The sequence below is a fragment of the Charadrius vociferus genome, unplaced genomic scaffold (genome assembly GCF_000708025.1).
Source record: "Charadrius vociferus isolate BGI_N301 unplaced genomic scaffold, ASM70802v2 scaffold163, whole genome shotgun sequence".
In the NCBI taxonomy this organism is placed as follows: Eukaryota; Metazoa; Chordata; class Aves; order Charadriiformes; family Charadriidae; genus Charadrius; species Charadrius vociferus.
The window spans coordinates 3,298,225-3,317,618 of record NW_009648332.1 but is presented as its reverse complement, the minus strand read 5'-3'; the positions used below and the strand labels follow the sequence as shown (position 1 = coordinate 3,317,618).

General features: G+C 39.8%; 1 protein-coding gene across 1 annotated transcript in view; it reads right to left on the bottom strand.

The window, feature by feature from the left end:
* The window catches only part of TTC39A (tetratricopeptide repeat domain 39A), a 39,052-nt gene extending 29,021 nt beyond the window's left edge, over window positions 1-10,031 (bottom strand). The window contains exons 1-3 of the mRNA XM_009884627.1: window positions 9,994-10,031; window positions 7,757-7,861; window positions 148-279 (exon numbers count right to left, since the gene is read on the bottom strand). Of these exons, the coding sequence (XP_009882929.1) occupies window positions 148-279; window positions 7,757-7,861; window positions 9,994-10,031 (275 nt within the window). The remainder of the gene's footprint in view (window positions 1-147; window positions 280-7,756; window positions 7,862-9,993) is intronic.
* Window positions 10,032-19,394: the final 9,363 nt, after the last annotated feature.

Sequence of the window (19,394 nt, the reverse complement as noted above, 5' to 3'; positions counted from 1 at the left end):
GACAATGGACTAGACGACCTCCTGATGCCCTTTCCAATTTCAGTTTTCCTATGATTTGTATGAAGTGACGTTCCTTTTTTAACCTGTATGTCTTCCAAAACTTTCCCATGATGGGACTATTTATTGACTGAATCGATCCACACTTACTTTTGACAGGTGGCTTGAGCTTCCTTCATTGTGTTTCCTGCATTCAGTATGTCCTGAGGATCAAATGTCATCATAGCTTGCATTTCCAAGATGGTGGCATAAGTCAGTGCATGATACATACTATCTTTAGTTCTGAAATAAAACAAGATGTAAAGCACAGCTGATTTGATTATTTTACTACTTTTGAAAAACAAATACAAATCCAATTCCAGAAACACATCAGTGTGATGGGAACGAGGTCTAAATGAACTAGAAATCAAACACATGGACACGCAAAATAATTGAGAAACACTATTAGATTGAGATTTGTACAGGAAATTATGTCAACAGCTCCAGTTTCAATAACTGTGCTAAAATGTTGCAATTCTGAGCCAAGGATAAGTATTTAACACACATAAAGCACAGGAATTAACCATGTGGCTAACCATTCAGGGATGATAGAATCATGGGGGTTTTTTAATGGAGTATCTAATGAATACTATAACACGTGACACAAATCCAGATATTCTTCTTCTATTTTGGGGCAGTTACTCAGAAGAGACTCAAGGAGATAAGGAATACAATACTATAACCATGGCCAAAGTAGAATCTACTTCAAACAGATCTTCCCACCAGAAGCATTCTGGTCTACGCCAAACATTACAGCTTTTTCCTCCCCTCCTTTCTGCCAACCTTCCACCCCAATTTGTTCAACTTAAATATTCTCCTGTGGGATTTCAGATGGTGCCTCTTTTGCAGAAAGCCAAAAAGTCTGGCATTAGTGCAAGGAAAAGAATTAACTCCTACCTGCAGCCATTCCCAGCACCTTTCCTCTGGCAGAAGAAAAGTTTATATATTGCACATGTTTACGGCATTCAGCCAGTACCCATCTGTGTTATCATCCTTTGCAAATGAATCAAAATATCTTCAGGCCTAGAGGTCCAATAAAAACAACTTGGGAAATACCACGAAGAGAAAGCTCAGACGAATTCCTGCCACGGAAACTCTGTAGACCTTGCTAATCCACCCCTGACAAACAGCACGACTTGGACAAATACTGCTGAAGAGCAACAATTGCTATTTCAATTGTTTACACTTTTAGAATGAATCAGATAGTTCTATATGGCAGGGAATATTAAAAAATACTTGTCAAACAAGGATATCCTTCTGACAAAATCTCCACCCTCAGCACACCTATTCTCAATATGTGTACTTCAGGTGTTTGTTTCTCAAAACGAACCACTTCATTTTCTTTTTCAAGGAGAAAGTGGTGTGCCAGCAATGTGCCCTTGCTGCAAAGAGGGCCAATGGGCTGCATTAAGAGGAGTGTTGCTGCCAGCAGGTCCAGCAAGGAGATCCTTCCTGTCTGCTCAGCACTGTTGAGGCCACACATGGAATACTGTCCAGTTCTGGGCTCCTCGGTGCAAGAGAGACGTGTACATACTCAAGAAAGTCCAGTGAAGGGCCATGATGATGATGAAGGGGCTGGAGCACCTCTCCTATGAGGAAAGGCTGAGACAGCTGAGATTGTTCTGCCCGGAGAAAAGAAAGCCCAGTGGGATCCTACAACATATAGGTATACCTGAAAGGAGGGTGTGTCAAGACGATGGAGCCAGGCTCTTTTCCATGGTGCACCACGACAGGAGCAGAGGCAATGGGATGCAGATTAAAACACTGGAGGCTTTGTCTGAACATCAGAAAACACTTTTCAACCGTGAGAGTGAGCAGGCACTGGCACGGGTTGCCCAGAGAGCTTGTAGTCTCCATCCTTGGGAATATTCAAAAGCCATCTGGACACAGGCCCAGGCAACCGGATCTAGATGGCCCTGCTTGAGCAAGTGGCCTCCAGTAGTCCCTTCCAACCTCAAGCATGCTGATTCAGTCATTTTGTTTTAACAGCAAAAGCCAAACTCTAAAGACACTTCAATCCATTTAATTTCACCCTTCAGAATACACTTGCCTCCCCGGGTTTTGATATCTGGACTGAATTGAAAGATAATTTTAAGGATAACTTAAGACAATCCCACATTAATCAGTTATCTAACAACTCTCTGTGGTGACCTGGACCCCCTTAAGTTTTCTAAGAACTCATACATTATTATGCGTTCATTCTTTTGCTTGGCGGAGTAAAACACCCTAAGTAACCTCAGGAGTCCCTGATGTTTGGTTAGTGTTTTCCAGAGCCAAATTATAACCTTGTCTTTACCTAAACTAAGCCCCTCTCAATGACATCACACCATAAAAATCACCAAAGAAAAATCCAAATGATGATACAATCCTGACTTTCTTTGTATATATATATTTTGAGATCCAGGGGTTAAAACAATAGCTAGTGCTGGCACAGACAGCATTACACAGATACCCGGTGCTTCCCTTGCCAATCTTCATAATGATAATGAAGGGCTACTTTTTCTAATATGGCACACATACAGTGGTGGCTGTATTGAAGAAATTTGCAGTGTACATCTTTAACCCCTGCTGCAGTTTGTGTTTTGTGGCTGTACTTTACTCCTAGTTGCCTTCACCATGTCCACGGGTTACCTAACAAGCTGCTAACCAACACCTAAACCAATCTAGCAGAAAAGTCATAAGTACTATGAGCCCCAGACTATGCTAACATTCATCTCATCTCCACCGTGAGTAAGGAGAACAGAGAGAAAATGGAGAAATTAGTTTAAAATCCAGTGGAGTCAGGACAGCTCTGTCTTGGCCTCCTGCATCATGATTCTCTCAGTAGACTGATAACGTGAAGTAGAAAAAAACCAAACATACTACAAAATGCCAGCCTGATGAAGTTTTCTTGTTCATTTGATTACTCATCAGCCTCAGTGGGCGCAGAGAAACACACTTCATCTCATATTTATTAAAATAAAACCTTAACACAAGTTCAGATTCAAAGCACAGGGAAGGCACTAAAATAGTCTCCTTCCAAAATTTTAGAAGTTTGCTTTCAAAATCAAAGCACATAAATATTAAATTCACTGCACTAAAAGGAAAATTGATATTTTTCACGTATACACAGGATTTCCTTCTCCAGAAATTTGCTTCTGATGAGAAATCACTCCTGCCCTAATCAATGGTTTCATCTATTTTGCTTCTAGTATTTCAACAGAGATAATAATTAATGTTTATCATTAGTCAACTGGTATTTATCAACACTCAAATTTACTCTTTTTTTTTTTTTTCCAGGGGCTGGGAGGCGAGTAGAAATGCAACCAAATGCAACAGTTATCTATACTATTTATATTAACTGTACAATTAAAGTTGCCAGTTACATGCTGGCATATTGTCAGAAGTTTTAAGGCCTGCATTTTATATGGATGGATACAGAATGAAACTTGATAGCTTTTTTTTTTTTCTTGATTCCTCAGCAGCGCTTTCCCCAGGACATTGTTGGAGTTAACAAGCCTTTATGACATAAATACAACTAATATTCTGATTAATGACTTATCCCAGTAGTTGGTATCACATGGCTGAATAAGAGGATTATAAGTAATATCTTTAGGCACTTATGGAGTTATGCCACATGCCTGTTCTCCAACGATGGTGCAATCATTACCATCTTGTAGCACTGCTCTTTCTTGAGACCTGTTGGAGAACACTTTTATTCCTGAAAACAAGTACCTAAGTGAGGACTGTGACAGCTCTCCCCTCCAGCTTAAGTATGAAAATCAAAAAGCTTGGCTTGACCTCAGAATTAACCTAGGAGTTAGTATTTTTTTGTGAAAAACACAGCGCCCAAAAGTATTTTGTGGATCCTTTTACAGTAAACCAGCAGGCAGGACATGCATCACCAGGTTCCAGAAACCCCAGGTTCAAGTCCATGCCTTGATTTAGTATCAAAATGCTTGTAACAAGTAAAACATCCAACAGTACAGAGTAAGAAAAACCCTCCACAGACCAGCCAACAGTCCGTTCATCCAGGTGTACCCAAGAGTAAGAGATCAAGCCCCAAATCGAAACTGCATCAGGAGAATGTGGTCACACGAGGCGTAAAGGCTTTCTGCATCTTTCATCAGAAGTTCCACCCAATGCCCAAACAACCCACTAGACCTACTGCAGGGGCTTCCATAGAAAGTCTCTGTTTTGATGAATGAACATTTTCCAGTAAGAACCTGCTTCCTATGAAAACTCTAGCATTAAGTTTACAACTAGAGAGGACCATTCTAATCAACCACCAGCCCAGTTCCCTAGTTACCACAAGCCACTGGAATGGTCTAGTCTGGTCAAAGCTAAAAATCTGCAATTCAACATGAGTAATCCTGAGCCTTTTTGATCTAAGCCATTCTCCAGAGTTCAGAATCTAGTAAGTTTTTTCAGCTAGGAGGTGAAACCAACAATTAAGTCATGTTTTGGGAGTAATTTATTTATTTACAAAGACTATAAACGTTGTGGCTTTCTGGACTCCAGACATAAAAAGATAAAAAAACCCCTAGAAATAATGACCACCTTCATGTTCTTGACACTCTTCCCAATAAATAGCTAACTCAAGCTATCTGCAGACCTGTATACCATCTTTACCCACTGTCTAGAGCTTCACTCTACCTCCATGTGCTTCCCTTTACTCTTCCACCTCACTCAGTTTGACAATCACGCACCTTCTTTGTCAGATCAGTTCCAGAGAAAGCTCCCCCACCCCAACGAACAGCCTCACGTTCACTTTTGTTCTACAAGGGCAAGAACATTTCACCACACCATGAAGACATCCATTACAAAAGGCTTCCACTCCTTAGTAACCTCTTTAAACGTTTTAAACAACAGAATACACAAGATAACATTCAATATTGTAAGTTGGGCTTATATTAAAAATTCCAGGGATAGTAAATAGGTACCACAGAACCACACTATTTCAATAAGAGTTTCACAATTAACTAGCAGAGGAGCAACACAATCTCTCACACCTACCTGAGATACTCCCACATCAAAGGGGGAACTCACCTTTAAACACAGCCATTCTGGAATTAACATTACACCAAACAACACCAAATGCTTTTTGGAGGCTATTTTCAGCATAAAGTCAGCTGCCCAGAACGAATCTTTCTTATAATACTGCGAGCAGCAACACAAATGTGTTGCAGCTCATCCAATGATCCTGAATTTATTATTTACCATTCTCCCAAGTGATTTGACATCAGCAAACTATCAGGTGATTATGTCATGCTTTCCTTCAGGATAATTATTAAAATATTAAACATTTGTCTTGGGGAAGGGAAGGGGACATCTCACCAGAATCAACTCTTTAATTTATGATTATCTGTCTGCAATTACATGAGGGCTAAAATCTAGTCAGCTTTTAATCGATTTACTGTCTGTATCTTGGGGTTGAGGAGGAAGATGAGATTTTTTCCCCACTCCAATGAGTAGACAGTTTCAGTGTTACTCATTGTCACAGTTAACAGGTTACATATTGAAAATCACTGCTGTGGTTGGTGACTGAATTTAAGGAATTTCTTAAGAGTTCTTAGACTTAGTGTGAATACTCCATATAAAAGATTAATTTAATCAAACTTAATGCAGAAACCACAAGATAATTGGAACCCACTATTGTACAGTGATTGTTAATGATAATAAAGAAAACTGACTCTAAAACCAGAAAGGTAGATGAGGAAACAAGAAAAGTTATGTGGCATGAAGCAAAAATGCCAAATGCATTTTTTTATGAAATGAGTTGTCTCCTTTATGATGGATTTGCTCTTCTAACAGGAAAAAAAGAGCTTTACCTCAACGCAAGTCTAGACACCATCCTCAGATATTTATTTTTAAGCTGCTAGGAAAGATCTTCAGATTTTAACTCTCATACATTGCCAAATCTGCTCTCAGTCACACATGGTACAAATCAGTTGAAAATACACTTATTGTGGAAGCCAAATGTGAGTAATTTAGTGAATCTGCAATAATGTAATACAGAGCAGAGTATGTCCTACAACATAAGTGGTAAAGCTGCAAAATCTATGATATGAAATTCTTTACAAACATGTAAAAACTGAAAAGTATTTCTTTAAACAAAGATAGTATGTTTATGGACTGTGAAAACCAATTTCAAATCTCAGCAAGCTAAAAGGCAACAGTGAGGAACTGATGACTCCTAAAGAAAATACTCGGTATTACCATATGTGCCCACTCTACAGCTCTTGTCATTCCCTAAAGAGATGGAGTGTGTCCATAACGGATATCATCTGTGGGGAAATTTAGCATCTTGTTTCTGCATTATACTCTCACAAAGATCCTAAGTCTGTATTTCCCTCACTGCCAAAGGCAACAGGAATAAGGGCCTCCTCATAACAACAGGCTAACATGAAAAATCAGTTTCAAAATGGTTTTGCAGCGTGGAATACAGTCAGGTACAAAAACAGAGTATCACCTCATTAAATATATTCTGCAGGGCCCAACAAAAGCTGAATGAAAACCATATGCAATGGAAGAAAAATGGCTTTACAGAAAAAAACACCCCACAGTCTCACTAGCTTTTGCAGTGTTTTGGAAACCCCCTTCAATAAAATATCTCCCTATTTTATGCTAAAGACTGAATAAGCATTTCCAGATGGGCACAGGGGCTTTACTGTCAGGATTTAATGAAGACTCAGTTATTCTTCTTATCATTTTTATGATGTCTTCTGATGATACATAAACACAAAACAACACTGCTGTGAATAAAATCAGTGTTATTAATACATCTGAGCCTACAATTTATCATGAATGTCTTTCACAGAGTGTACTTACATGGTTAAGCTACAGATTCTGGCATCAAAGGCTGAGGCTGATACCTCAGCAAAGCAGATATGTAGTATTCACTGTAGTTACCCCGATGCATATCAAACACACTCTACTGCATTACCTATGAATTTTATTTGTTTCATATTCCAGTGGCCTGAAAGAAGGCATAATGTAACTTGCTGATGGCTCAAAAAAAAAAAAGGAGCATAATGGGGGGAAAAAGTGCAAATTTACCACAGACTTCAACAAGTCAAGAGCTCAGGTAACTTCAGGACAGGGTATGAAAAATCACAGACATGTAAAGATGCAACAATTTTTAGGAGCTATTTCAGGACTTCACTGCTTGCAGCTGGGCCACTCATTACACGCAGGGCTGCAATGTAATTAGGAAACGGAGTGCATGACCACAACGCTGAATTGCAAAATAAGCTGTGAGAAAGTTTCTGTGAGTGGTTATTAAAAAACAAACAAACAAAGAATTAAAAAAAAGTAATGTGTCCCAAACCTGGCAATTCATGGTCAGTTGCTCATTTAGACCCAAAAATATAAATTCTCAACAGTGTGCAGAAAAATACAGGAAAGGAGGGGGTGGGGAAGTGACAGAAGATGGTTTTTATTCTTCCAGGAGCAAGAGTCTCACATACTGTACTATAGCTAAGGGGTTACTTCTTTGGACAACAATTCTGTACGTTTTGTAGTTACCTTTGGTCAGTCTTGTTATTTACTCACCCAAGTGTAAAGCATTTATTTTGTCTTCCCCAAAACTTAACACATTAACTTACCACCCCCTTCTGAACCAACACCATGCAGTCTTATGAACTATCAACAGAGAACTAGCTGTCTAGTCAATTCTCCTGAGAGATGGTGAAGCAAAGAAAAATAATCAGAGAAAAACTAGTAAAAGTAATCAACTTACTTTGCTTGTAAAGACGCCAAAGCATCTGAGAACTTGTTGTTAAGAAATAAATCCAGAGCTGCCATACACTCATGCAATGCCATGTTGAGGTCTGATGTAGGTGACCTGCCAGAAGAAGAGACAATAAACTCAGTACATCTCTTCTCCTTTTACTGGTGCATCACTGCGACAGTTCTAGCCTTATTCCCATGTACAATCTGCTATTCCATTTCTAGTGACTGCAAAAAGTGAAAGTGTCTTCCATTATGTTTGGGGTTGTGGGGTGGTTTTTTTTTAAACTATGCCCTTAACTGTGTGACATCTGAAAAGCAATTCAAATTTTGCACTTTCTGAAAAATAAAATAAACTGCACGTACTGTAAATAAGAACCCGGACATGCAGAAGTTATCATGTGGGACCGCAGCAATTTGATGAGCTAAGGTATGAGCAGCACAGAAGCACTGGGTGACAACGCACATCTGACTGTGTATAAGGCTGACAGAGACTACAAGCTAGTGACATTACAATCATGTTGTCACTTTAAGGATGAGACATTGTCAAACTGCACCAGATTATTATATCAACTGCTGCTGGAACATCTGCTTCAGTTCAGCTCGTGCTCAGTACAGTTCCTGACCAGTAGACCACTACAGACTTGCAGGTGAGTTGAAATTTCACATTGTGCATGCTCCTGGGAACATCACTGTCCCTAAGAAGTGCTACTGCACTCAAACGAAAAAAACAGCTGCTGCATCTTGAAGTTAGAAGATTATCTCAGTGGCTTAGTTTGGCTGTACTTTTCTCCTTTACAACATTCAGATGTCAGCCTGACCTGTCACAAGGGTTCTCAGCTGGTCTTTGGGTTACTGGCAACAGAATAATACAGACCAGCTGAATAAGTTTGGCCCAAGTTCATCACCACCAGAACTGCTGGACAAAAAAAAAAAATCCACAGAAGAAACAATAAGGCCTCGCACTAACAAAATTAAGGTCACCTGGCCAGTGTTAGGCCAGTTGAAACATCTGCATCTAATGATCAAAGAACTATACTGCACTAATACATTGTATGCAAGTCTGTACAAAAAAAGCTCCCCAATAAAATACAAACAAATCCTCAACATGTTCCTGACTCCGAACAGCTCGAACTGATGTGATCTATCTTGTGACTTAGAAACTTATGTTTTAAGTATTTATTTCCTTAAAAAATGGCACAAAACACAGCCTGCTGAAAGGAAAAACAGAAAGCAAAGTCCTGGTATCATCTTAAGGAAAAGACAGGGGAGCACAGAACAGACAGACAGAATCAGTAATAACCACTGATTGCAGCAGCGGTTTGTTTTTGTTTTTAAGAATGACTGCAAAGCAAAGAAAGAGCATAATTATATATATGGAAAACAGGATTATAAATTTGAGAGAAACATTATATGACATTGTTCATAGTGGCTGTTGTCATCACACTTCAGATACGCTGCAAATCCCGCACCCAAGAGACTCTCCAAGTGCTTTGCAAGCATTGATTAACCAAGTCTTGCCATCCGTCTCATACAATATGCAGTATCAAATCTTCCTAACTATTCTGAGCCTTACTTCCTTTAACAATTAAATCTTTGCCAATTATTGTTTACATGTATTACAATTCTTAACCACCTTTTTTCAAACCTGTGTCCCTGAACCAAACAGCATATTTAACGATACATAAAACATATTGTCATCTGTTTTAGAATATTTAGACTAGTAACATTTTACCTGGGTTTTTTGTTTGCCTGTTTCTTGTCATGCAGCAGAATTACCCCATTCAATACAAATAAACCTTTTCAAAATATTCCTTTGAAACAGAAAGATGACAAAGAAAGAACCACTGTTGGAGCTCAAAGCACAAATAAGACATATTAATTACCTGGCATCTTTTCTGGAATAAGAACTACTAACACAGTGCCACCCCCAGCAGCAGCAAAAATACAAGTTGTACTCGGCAGCGAAAATACAAGTTGCACACTTCCTTCACGCTCCAAGGAAACCTGACATTTGATGTAGTTCCCAAGTAAAGGGCTTAAGATCTGAACACCTTACATAAATGCTACAAATCATAATTTGTTGCTGTTAAAAAGAGGGAAGAAATGCTTTAAACTAGAGAGTGCTAAGCATTTTAGCAAACTGATTAGTCATGCTTCAGTGGGCTGCAGATTCTCTCCTGTTTTCAACAGCACAATCAGAACTGCCTCTAAGCCAAATGGAAAATACTGTGCGCTGCTACTTACCTTTCTGCTAAATCTCTTGTGTTTTCTGACATAGTCATTCGTATGCCCACTCAGGACTGAGGCACGAACATCTAGCAGCAGCAGCAGCACTCGAGTGACAGTCACACTGCGAGCGCAGGGCAGGGCAGCGTCTGCCTGCCTGCGATACCCGGCTCTCCCATTGGTCATTATGGATGATGCCAGGAGAGTTACGAGCATCGCTAGTTCACTTACAACATACTACAAATGAGCGATTTGGAAGCCGGTCCGTGACACATGAAGTTCATATATCACTGGATACTTACTACTAGAGTAGAAGGTGCTGGCAGCTGCCAGCACATCTTTGATCTACAGACCTGCCTGATATCAGTGGCAGCATCAGCTGTCTTTCACTCAGTACAAACTAGGCAGAAGTCAAATACCCCTGTAATTAGAGCTCTGAAACGACAAAAATTACTGCGTGCGGCAGCGGACCACATCGGAAACCTGTGAACCAGAACGGAGAGCCAAATGAGGCCAGCTGACATGCTGGAAAATTGAGGCATTAATTGCTGCAAATGTGAGAAGCAGACAGGCAAAAGAGACGAGAAAGGACATCTCTCCAGCAAGGATTCTCCGCAAAACAAGCTTTGATCCACCAGCCAAACTGCTGCTTACTGCTGGCTCCTACAAATTTGGGAGGTAGCACGACTTTACACATTCTTTGTAAAAATCTCTCTCTCTAATGCCATGCAAAATGACATGGTTTGGCATAAATAAATTAGTCAGTGGAGTTAGCTCATTTGGCTGATTTTGCCCAAAATAAAATCGTGTATGCTCCCAAACTGCTTTGCTGGCACATCAGCAGCACTGGTCCTGTACGTAAGAAGGGCAGCTACCAGCAGCAAGAACAGTCATCTCTCTCATTATCACAGCTGGACTGTAGAAGTTGATCAGCTATCATTTAATTATCTTAGTTAGTTTCTCCAAGAGCATCTGATGTTAAAAATTATACATTTATTTTCTCCTATATCTGGTCTTATTTGTTTGATTACACAAAGCAGTACCAATATTGAAGACATCAACTGCTGAAACAAGACCCCAAAATGACAGACACATGAAGGATAATTTCAGGAAGGTACTCCGAAGGCATTAGCATACCTGATTAAATCTCTTGCTGGTTTTATGACATCCTGTACAGGAAAAGCTTGTGATGCATTTGGTATAAAAATTATTGTAATAGATCCACAGGCTGTCATTAATGACTCCATTACATGTTTGTAACAGCACTATGAACCTGCGCCACAGCAGGAGATAGAAGACATTACTGGGGTTCCCCCCCCTCCTCCAAGTTGGGAAATAACTACTGCTTACAACTTAAAATTAACTGGGGTGCTTCCATGGCAGGATCATGAACTATGAAAGATTATTCATTGTCTTCACTAGCTGTTTATACAATTTCTAACTGATACTGTGTTTCTCCACATGGTCTTTAAAGTACCCTATGGTGAAGGCTCTGTCTCTTTCTGCCAAGTTCTTCAAGACTTGAGTTGGCAGGTTTTTATTTGGATATCACTTCTCTGGTAACAATTACAGGCTCAGACAACCTTCAGCATGCCACCTTTCTTCCCTGACATATATCAATGTTTTCTTTTAACTAGAAAAACCCAGATACATATAAAAAAATCAAGACCTGAAACATTTCCAAATTTAGGCCATTTGCCCCTTGGTTTTAGAAGCTTCCTTCCTTTTTCGCTTTTTAGCTGCAGGTCTTGCAAGGATAGTCATATGGTTCTCATTGTGGTTTTATTATTTATGAAGTCATCGTTCTCTGCCCTGGGAACCATGACGGGGGTGCTTCACGAATCATAACTACAGCGTATCCTCTGACTTAAGGTAAGACCTGATCTCCTTACTCCACTCCTTACATCCTTACATCCCCGTTGTCTCAAGCCGGAAGTACAATTTACTCAGGACATCCTAGGCAATGCCCTTTTTACTTAAACTTCAAATCCTTTTTATGCCAACAGCAATATCAAACAAAATAAATAAGTAGAACTAAGCAAAATGAAATATCTCAAAATTAATGAAAAGTAAAGCACTTTCAAAAGTAAAGAATCTTGATGTTTTCCATGGTCAAATGCCGGGGGGGAGGGAAGGCTTTTATGAGCATGGGAGTGTGCATGATACAGAGTGGTTTCTTACTATAAGTCTGCAGCACACATGCTTTACTATTTGTCATTGCTTTTATGGATTTCATTAATAAACAGGATCTTGAACCTTGTATTCTGCAAAATGCTGAACGACTGATTCATTTTACCTCAGTAATTATCAGAACTTTGCAAAAAAAAAGGTAAGTCTGGAGTTTGTGCCTTTGTAGTAATGCTTTTAATAGTAATGCAAAAGCTCCTTCAGTATTGCGAAACACTGAAAGCAAGTTAAATCATTCATATCCTAAAATATGGATGCATTTCTCTGCCAAATCTACATCATCTGCATAAGTCAGCTGAGGTAGTGTGCACGGGTAAATTCATTTGGAGGAAGAGAATAAAATGCAAAGAGTCAAGCACAATTGAGCTAAACCAGTACTTGATGAGAAACCACCACAGAGAAGACCAAGTGCTGGTGACTCAGTAGATGACTCTCTCCATTATCAGGAGACTCTTGAAGTGGGGAGCAGCAGAAGCACACCCTGTTTTCCCAAATATATCCCAAAGATGTGAAGCAAGTGAGATGCAAGATCAAAGAAAAGCATCTAATGGAAAGATTATATTCCCACCCCAAAGAAATTTCACAGCAAAATCTCTGTAACCATACCAGGGACCTCCTGTCTCAGGGGCTCGCACAGCACTAGTGCAATTGGGCTTAATGGTGACTGCTTTCATCTTATTCGGGAATATCAACAAAGCTGCTCTAGTGAACACCAACCTGGGTTCTGGCTTGATTGCTGCAATAATTCTCCCTACACTGCAGAGCTGACTTCTGCTCCTGCTGTCCCAATGCTTCTCCTGCCACACAACAGAAACTGTTCGGCACCAGCCTTACTACATGGAAGGCAAGGAAAACATGGCTGTTCATCTGAAGGGTTACAATTTCGGCTCAAAAGTTTCCCCTTAAGTAATTTTGAAGTACTTGGTCTTGATTTTTTATTTAACAATTTGGAAAACACAGTGTTTTGGCCTTCTTTACTCCCTTTCTACCAGGAGCTCTGTGTGTAACATACGGTTTCAATTTTTACATGATAATGCTAATCTTATGCTACTAAAAGGCAGTACAAACACTCATATCACTGGTAGAAAGGACCGGGTTTCACCAACACATATTTTTGCAGCTCTTTTAAGCTACCTGCATGAATAATGAATATACTGGCAGCACACCTTACTGCTACGATGGTGGAGAGCTCAGTAAGTACAGAGAAACAACAATTAGTATTACATTCTCTGCCTTTACAAAGAGATTTAGAGAGGGTTACTTCTAGCCACATAGTCAGAAAAAAAGTTACAAATTCTCAGACAACTAATTTATAGAGTGTGAAATAGAACCGAAAAGAGATTAGTCTCAAATGCCCAAAGCAGCTTAATTTTTTCCAAAAAAAAGAAGGAGTAGTAAAACCATACAGCTCCCTACAAACACTGTGCCACTCCGGCTACCCAAGCTTCATCAGTGCTAACACTTCAACCATACACAGATGTGAGGAGCATCCCAAAGCACATTTCAAAGGTCTGCATTTCAGTTCTTAACAAAAATACATCTAAGACACCTCCAACATATGAACACAACCTGGCTTGCTGATACACAGGCCACCCCGTGTGGTAAGTATTGTCACTGACATCAGGCTGTCTTTGCCATTGCATATTTTCAAAAATATCACCACAAAATATAGAATTTCTTGCCATGCGTCGTGGTTTCAGCTGGGATGCAGCTGAGTTTCTTGCTGGCACCTGCTATAGTGCGGCATTTTGGATTTGGGATGAGAATGGTGTTGATAGCGCAGTGGTGTTTTTACTTGTTGCCAAGTAGTCATGGCCTTTTCTGCTCCTCATACCACCCCACCAGTGAATAGACTGGGGGTGCACAAGAAGTTGGGAGGAGACACAGCTGGGAGAGCTGACCCTAACTGACCAAAGGGATATTCCACGCCGTATGATGTCATGCTCAGCGTATAAGCTGGAAGAAGAAGAAAAAGGAACAGGGGATGTTTGGAGTGATGCCATTTGCCTTCCCGAGTAACCCCTAACACATGATGGAGCCCTGCTTTCCTGGACATAGCTGAACACTTCCTGCCCATGGGAAGCAGTGAATGAATTCCTTGTTTTTCTTTGCTTGTACATGGGGCTTTTGCTCTATCTAAACCATCTTTATCTCAACCCATGAGTTTTCTCACTTTTACTCTTCCAATTCTCTCCCTGATCCCAACTGGGGGGAGTGAGCGAGTGGCTGCCTGTTCCTAGTTGCTGGCTGGAGTTAAACCGCGACACCATGACACCACTTTCTGTTCTTATAACGCTGGATAATCAGAGACATTAGGAGATACCAGGATACACCTGGGGTTACTTTTCAAGTTTGCCAGGTCATTCTTAAATCAATGACTACTTTTTTTGTAAGTAGATGACTGCTTTGAGCAGCACTGTTACAAATGTTCTGAGCCTGAGACTGAAAAAAATCTCTGCATTCAAAGAAAACAAAAAGTACATCACTTGGGAAGAATTCTTTTCCTCTTTTGCAAACACTTCCAAAACCGCATGAGATGAGAAATAATCTTGGGTGAACAGCTCTCATTATCATGAAAAGGAGAACACCAGTAAGCAGTTCTCACAATGATTTGGTACTATTCAGTTTTTTCGGACAATACAGAAATTTCTTCATAATTCAAAAGCAAATAAGTTAATGCAAGAAAATGAATTCTACCTTATCCTTTCCTGTTCTATAAGCCAAGCTAGCAATACCTCGGCATTTATCTTTTTGTGTTCTTGAACACGTTTCTGGCCTGTGACTAAGACTTCTCGGTGCTGCAGAAATGCCATTACTTCTAACAACAAAGCAATTGGAAAGGTTTCAATATTCATGTTCTCCAAAGATTATGCACAGAGTCACAACAGTGCTGCAATTCTGGAATTCAAGAGATCTTAGTATTTCAAGTTGGCCATGGAGTATGACACGGTTTATTTTTGAGGCTAACTCATCTCTCAAACCACAAAGTTGTTGATGGCTCAGTAATGTCAAAGGCATTTGTTAAAAAGATACTCAGGCTTTCAGACTGTCTGTTTCAGTGAAGGCTCACAAAACAAAAGGATGTGGCAAAGCAGTCAAGTGAGCAGAACAAAGTCCAGGGAGTCAGTAGACTTGTGTTCTGCCCTTGGTTTCACCGCTGTTTAACTTGCGCCAAGCAGGATCTAGATTGCATTACGTTCACAGTTCTCATCCTGTATTTAAATGGGCAAACAACGCAATAAATTCATTAAGATAGGTTTGTTCGGACAAATAAAAGTATTAGCATCATTTTTGCAGTTCCCTTTCCGTGTTGTATTGCCATGACTGCTCACAGAGGGCTAAATGCACCATCGCGGGTGATTTTTCCCAGTTAGTAGCACTGTCTGCATCAAACAGAATGAAAATATATATATATATACACAATTTGGTCTAGCAAATTACAAATTATCAACACAAGTATCCTGGAACTGCACTAACCTATTGAAACGTACAAAGAAGAAATTAGCTCACATGGGGTCAAAATTAAAAGAAAACAAATATATACAGCATTACAGAAATTTACAGGATCGCTGCAATTAAGAGTAAATTTTCATCATAAATCAGTCTGTATCAATACTTAGCAAGTTTTAATAGCTCTTGTTTTTCAATTCAAATGCTCTACAGTCTTTGTCACTTTGAAGGACAGATGTGATTCATATAATGACTTTTTGTTTTTCCAGAGTCTTAAGGTCTTTAGACAACCTTACAATACTCATTTGCTCTTTTCTCAAAGTCCTCTAACTTCTCACAGTTTTACCACCTCTGGTCAGCCTACCCTTCTGACCTAGTTATTCTTGATTTTTAAAGGTCTAATCCTGTTCATATTAAAGCTAATCAGCAATCAACAAGAGCTGCACTAGACCACTGCCTTGCAATGGTGTTGGGCACATTTAGGTACCCAGCAAACAAACAAAAAAAGCATTAAGCAAAATGCAAGCTCATGTCTGCCACATTCTCATGGTAAGAAGCCAGAAAAAATCTGAGAGATCTGTTTTTGTAAGGACTGGGAGACCAGGGCAGAGGTCTGTATTATTTCTGAAACAAGATTCAGTGAGAATTTAGTGAGGATATTATGCAATTTTGCCTTTTGGTTGAATTCTGCATTACCTAGCAATAATAAAGACTGACTGGTAGGCCACAAAATAGTTACCAATGCATCTTTCTTTGGTGTTTTGTAAAGTCTGGTTTATACTGTTTTACATTGCCTTACACTTCACTTCTTTGAGACTTCAGTGTGGTGCCGAACATGGAAGGGATTTTCCTGCAGCACTTTAATTTGAGCTGAATTTTTTCTTGATTTTGTTTTTGGATTTGCTTGGTTTTGTTTTGGTTTGTTTTTTCATTAAATCTATGCAAAGCATTTTAAAAATAAATTACTTCGTAATATGTTTTACTGCAAGTTAAAAAAAAAATAAAATCATGCTTTTGTTTCAATTCCATTGCTGAACAGTACTCTAGACTTTCATAAAAAAAAATAAATGAATGACTCAAAATATTTTAACAAATAGGGGATTGTTGCTTTGCCTTTAACCTTTGCTTTACATGAAATTTCCGATTATGTTTCCCTGAGTGCTTCCACTACACTGACTTAATATTTCAGAAGTCATCTGCAAAGCACACTTCACGGTACCTTGACCAATAACAATGCCACTTCCTCTCCAATTAAATAAAAAATCAAGCATAGCACTTCAGTACACCTTTATAACTCTCCTGAACCTGCCTATTGAATCAATACTAAAGAACAGAAAAAAAAGTACTAGGAGCAAGTTTTCTTGGCACTCAGTATTTCTAAAGCCATTTTGAAGTGTTATTCTTAGGCACAATGGCTTCAAGAAGCAGACAGTTATTATGCTCCCTATTTCAGAGTGCAAAAACAACTAAGTAAGCTACCTGAGGATTAAAAAAAAAAAAAAAAAAAAAAAGCAACACTGATTTAGAACTCAGAATCAGAGCAGTCTAAGATCTTTCTGGCATTTTTTTCCCTGTCTGATAGGAAACATAAATTGGTCAAAATTCAAAACCTTGATGCAGACATAGTGAGATTTCATCAGCTCATGATGACAATTTTAGTTAGAGTCAAAGAGAAAGAAAGATAAAATGATATGCAAGTTCAATATTGCGTTCTATTTGACTTGCATTCGAGATTCAAGCCATTAAGTCAAGTACATCTGAATGACCATCCTAACATTCAGACTCTTCTGATAGTTGTTTTTTTTCCACAAAAGATGACTGAAAGTTTTATTATCAAAGTGAAGACAAAAGCTGAAAATCTGTAAAATAGGAGGTCATTTTCCATCAGCCCTACTCAAAAAATCTGGCTTTTAGTTCCAACCAGTCTATTAGACCATCGTGTCTTCCAACTATGAGCTAATAATGTCAATCTATTCCTAAAAAATATCTGAAACCTAAGAAAATACAAGCTCAGCCCTGTGAAAACATTGCCTATGGGCTTCATTAGGGTTTTAAAAGAGCATTTTAAGTAAAATGTGAACTACAATAAAGAAACAGTAATATTTTTTCCAAAAATTAGTGAAAATCCTGATATATATGCTTTCAAAATTTTGTAGTACAGTAACCAAATCATCTGAAGCACTGTACATCCCGATGCAATGTCACACTGGAATGTGACAGCTGGTTCCAGTAGATGGAGCTGCAGAAAGGCGACGAGGACCCAGCACCAAGTTCTCCAGCGGCTTCAGTAACACAGTCTGACTTTCGGGACAACCTGCCCAATCTAGCAACACTTAGCAAACTCCCTTCCTGCACTCCTTCCTCCTTCTGAACATTTTTGCACACAATCTTCTACACATTCAAAACTTTTTGGAGCACAATCTCTCAGTCTGCACTGACGCGATTGTTGGTGCAAACACAAGACCTGGAAGCCATTTAATGGTGTCATTTAAAATCATTATTGCAAACATATGGCTCACCTTCCCACCTTGGAGAGTTAAAAATAAAAAATTAAAATTGTTGGTCCATTAAAGAATTACCAAGACAGAAAATGGCAACAAAACTGTGTAAAGCTATTAGAAATACTAATACACATGTCATTTGGATCATTAGCAGGTCTAACACTTTGTATTTTTTAACCCTGCAGGACTTTGCTGCTTCAAGTGCCACTAGACCCCCTACCTCCACGCTTTGTAGTAACTCTAATGTTAACATATATGCCACCAAAAAATAAGCACTATCATGTAGTTTATATAATCTAAAGTTCAGGAAATGTTTTCCATTATAATTTCTGCAGAAGAATTTAAGTCCTGGGCTGATGTTTGGTGTTTTCAACTTTAAGATATAGGGATATAAGATATACAGAAAGCATGCAGGCAAAGCCAGAGCAAACCACCGCTTCCAGCACTTTATGCAGAGCCGTGAACGGACCCTTTACCACTCTTCTAAGCAGAGAAATGGTTTGCTGACCTCTCAAACAACCGCCCTCTTAAAAGTTTCTACTTCTACACAGATTATATAGCAGATTATTTCAAAAGTCTTATGTCAAGTAGGGAATCTACAAACAGGCCTTCAACGCAGTCATGTCTACAATTTAACATGCCGTCATCACCGGGGAAAAATGTTATTTGCACACTGATTCAGCCTTTGAAGAAACAACTCCCTCACACGCACACGATGGAAGTTTATGTATTTTAGGGGCAGTGGGAGCGCACACGTGGAAAGGAGAAAGGCAAGCTATCCACCTGCAGCTTGTTCCTAAGGGTGAGCAAAAAGGCATTCTGTTACAGACTAATTAACGTCAATGTTTCGGTGTCAAGGGGTGTTGCAAGCCGGGCTGAACAGGAGCTCAAGGAAGAGGACTTCACAAACCTCGGAGCCATCCCCCCCCTCTCCAACAACGCTTTGAAGAGCGAAGTCAATTTGCATAAACCTACTGAAGGACTGCAGCGGAGCTATGTCATTAGCTTAAGCTAATGCTGTTGTCGAAGCCAAAAAAACAAACAAACCAACCACCAAATAACCCTGAAAGTGCAAAAACCAGTTTCAGCCCGTGGAGGGACGTACAGAGCCGTTGGTGCGCGGTCCGGCGGCAAAAGCGGAGCGAAGGGCGGCCGAGTCCCGGCGGGGTCCCGGCCCGGTCAGCCCCTGCCCGCTGGTCCCGGCCTGCGCCGGGGCAGGGCCGGCCTCAAGCCCTCAGCCCGGGGACGGGGCGGGCACCGACTCGCCGCAGCCAGCGGGGG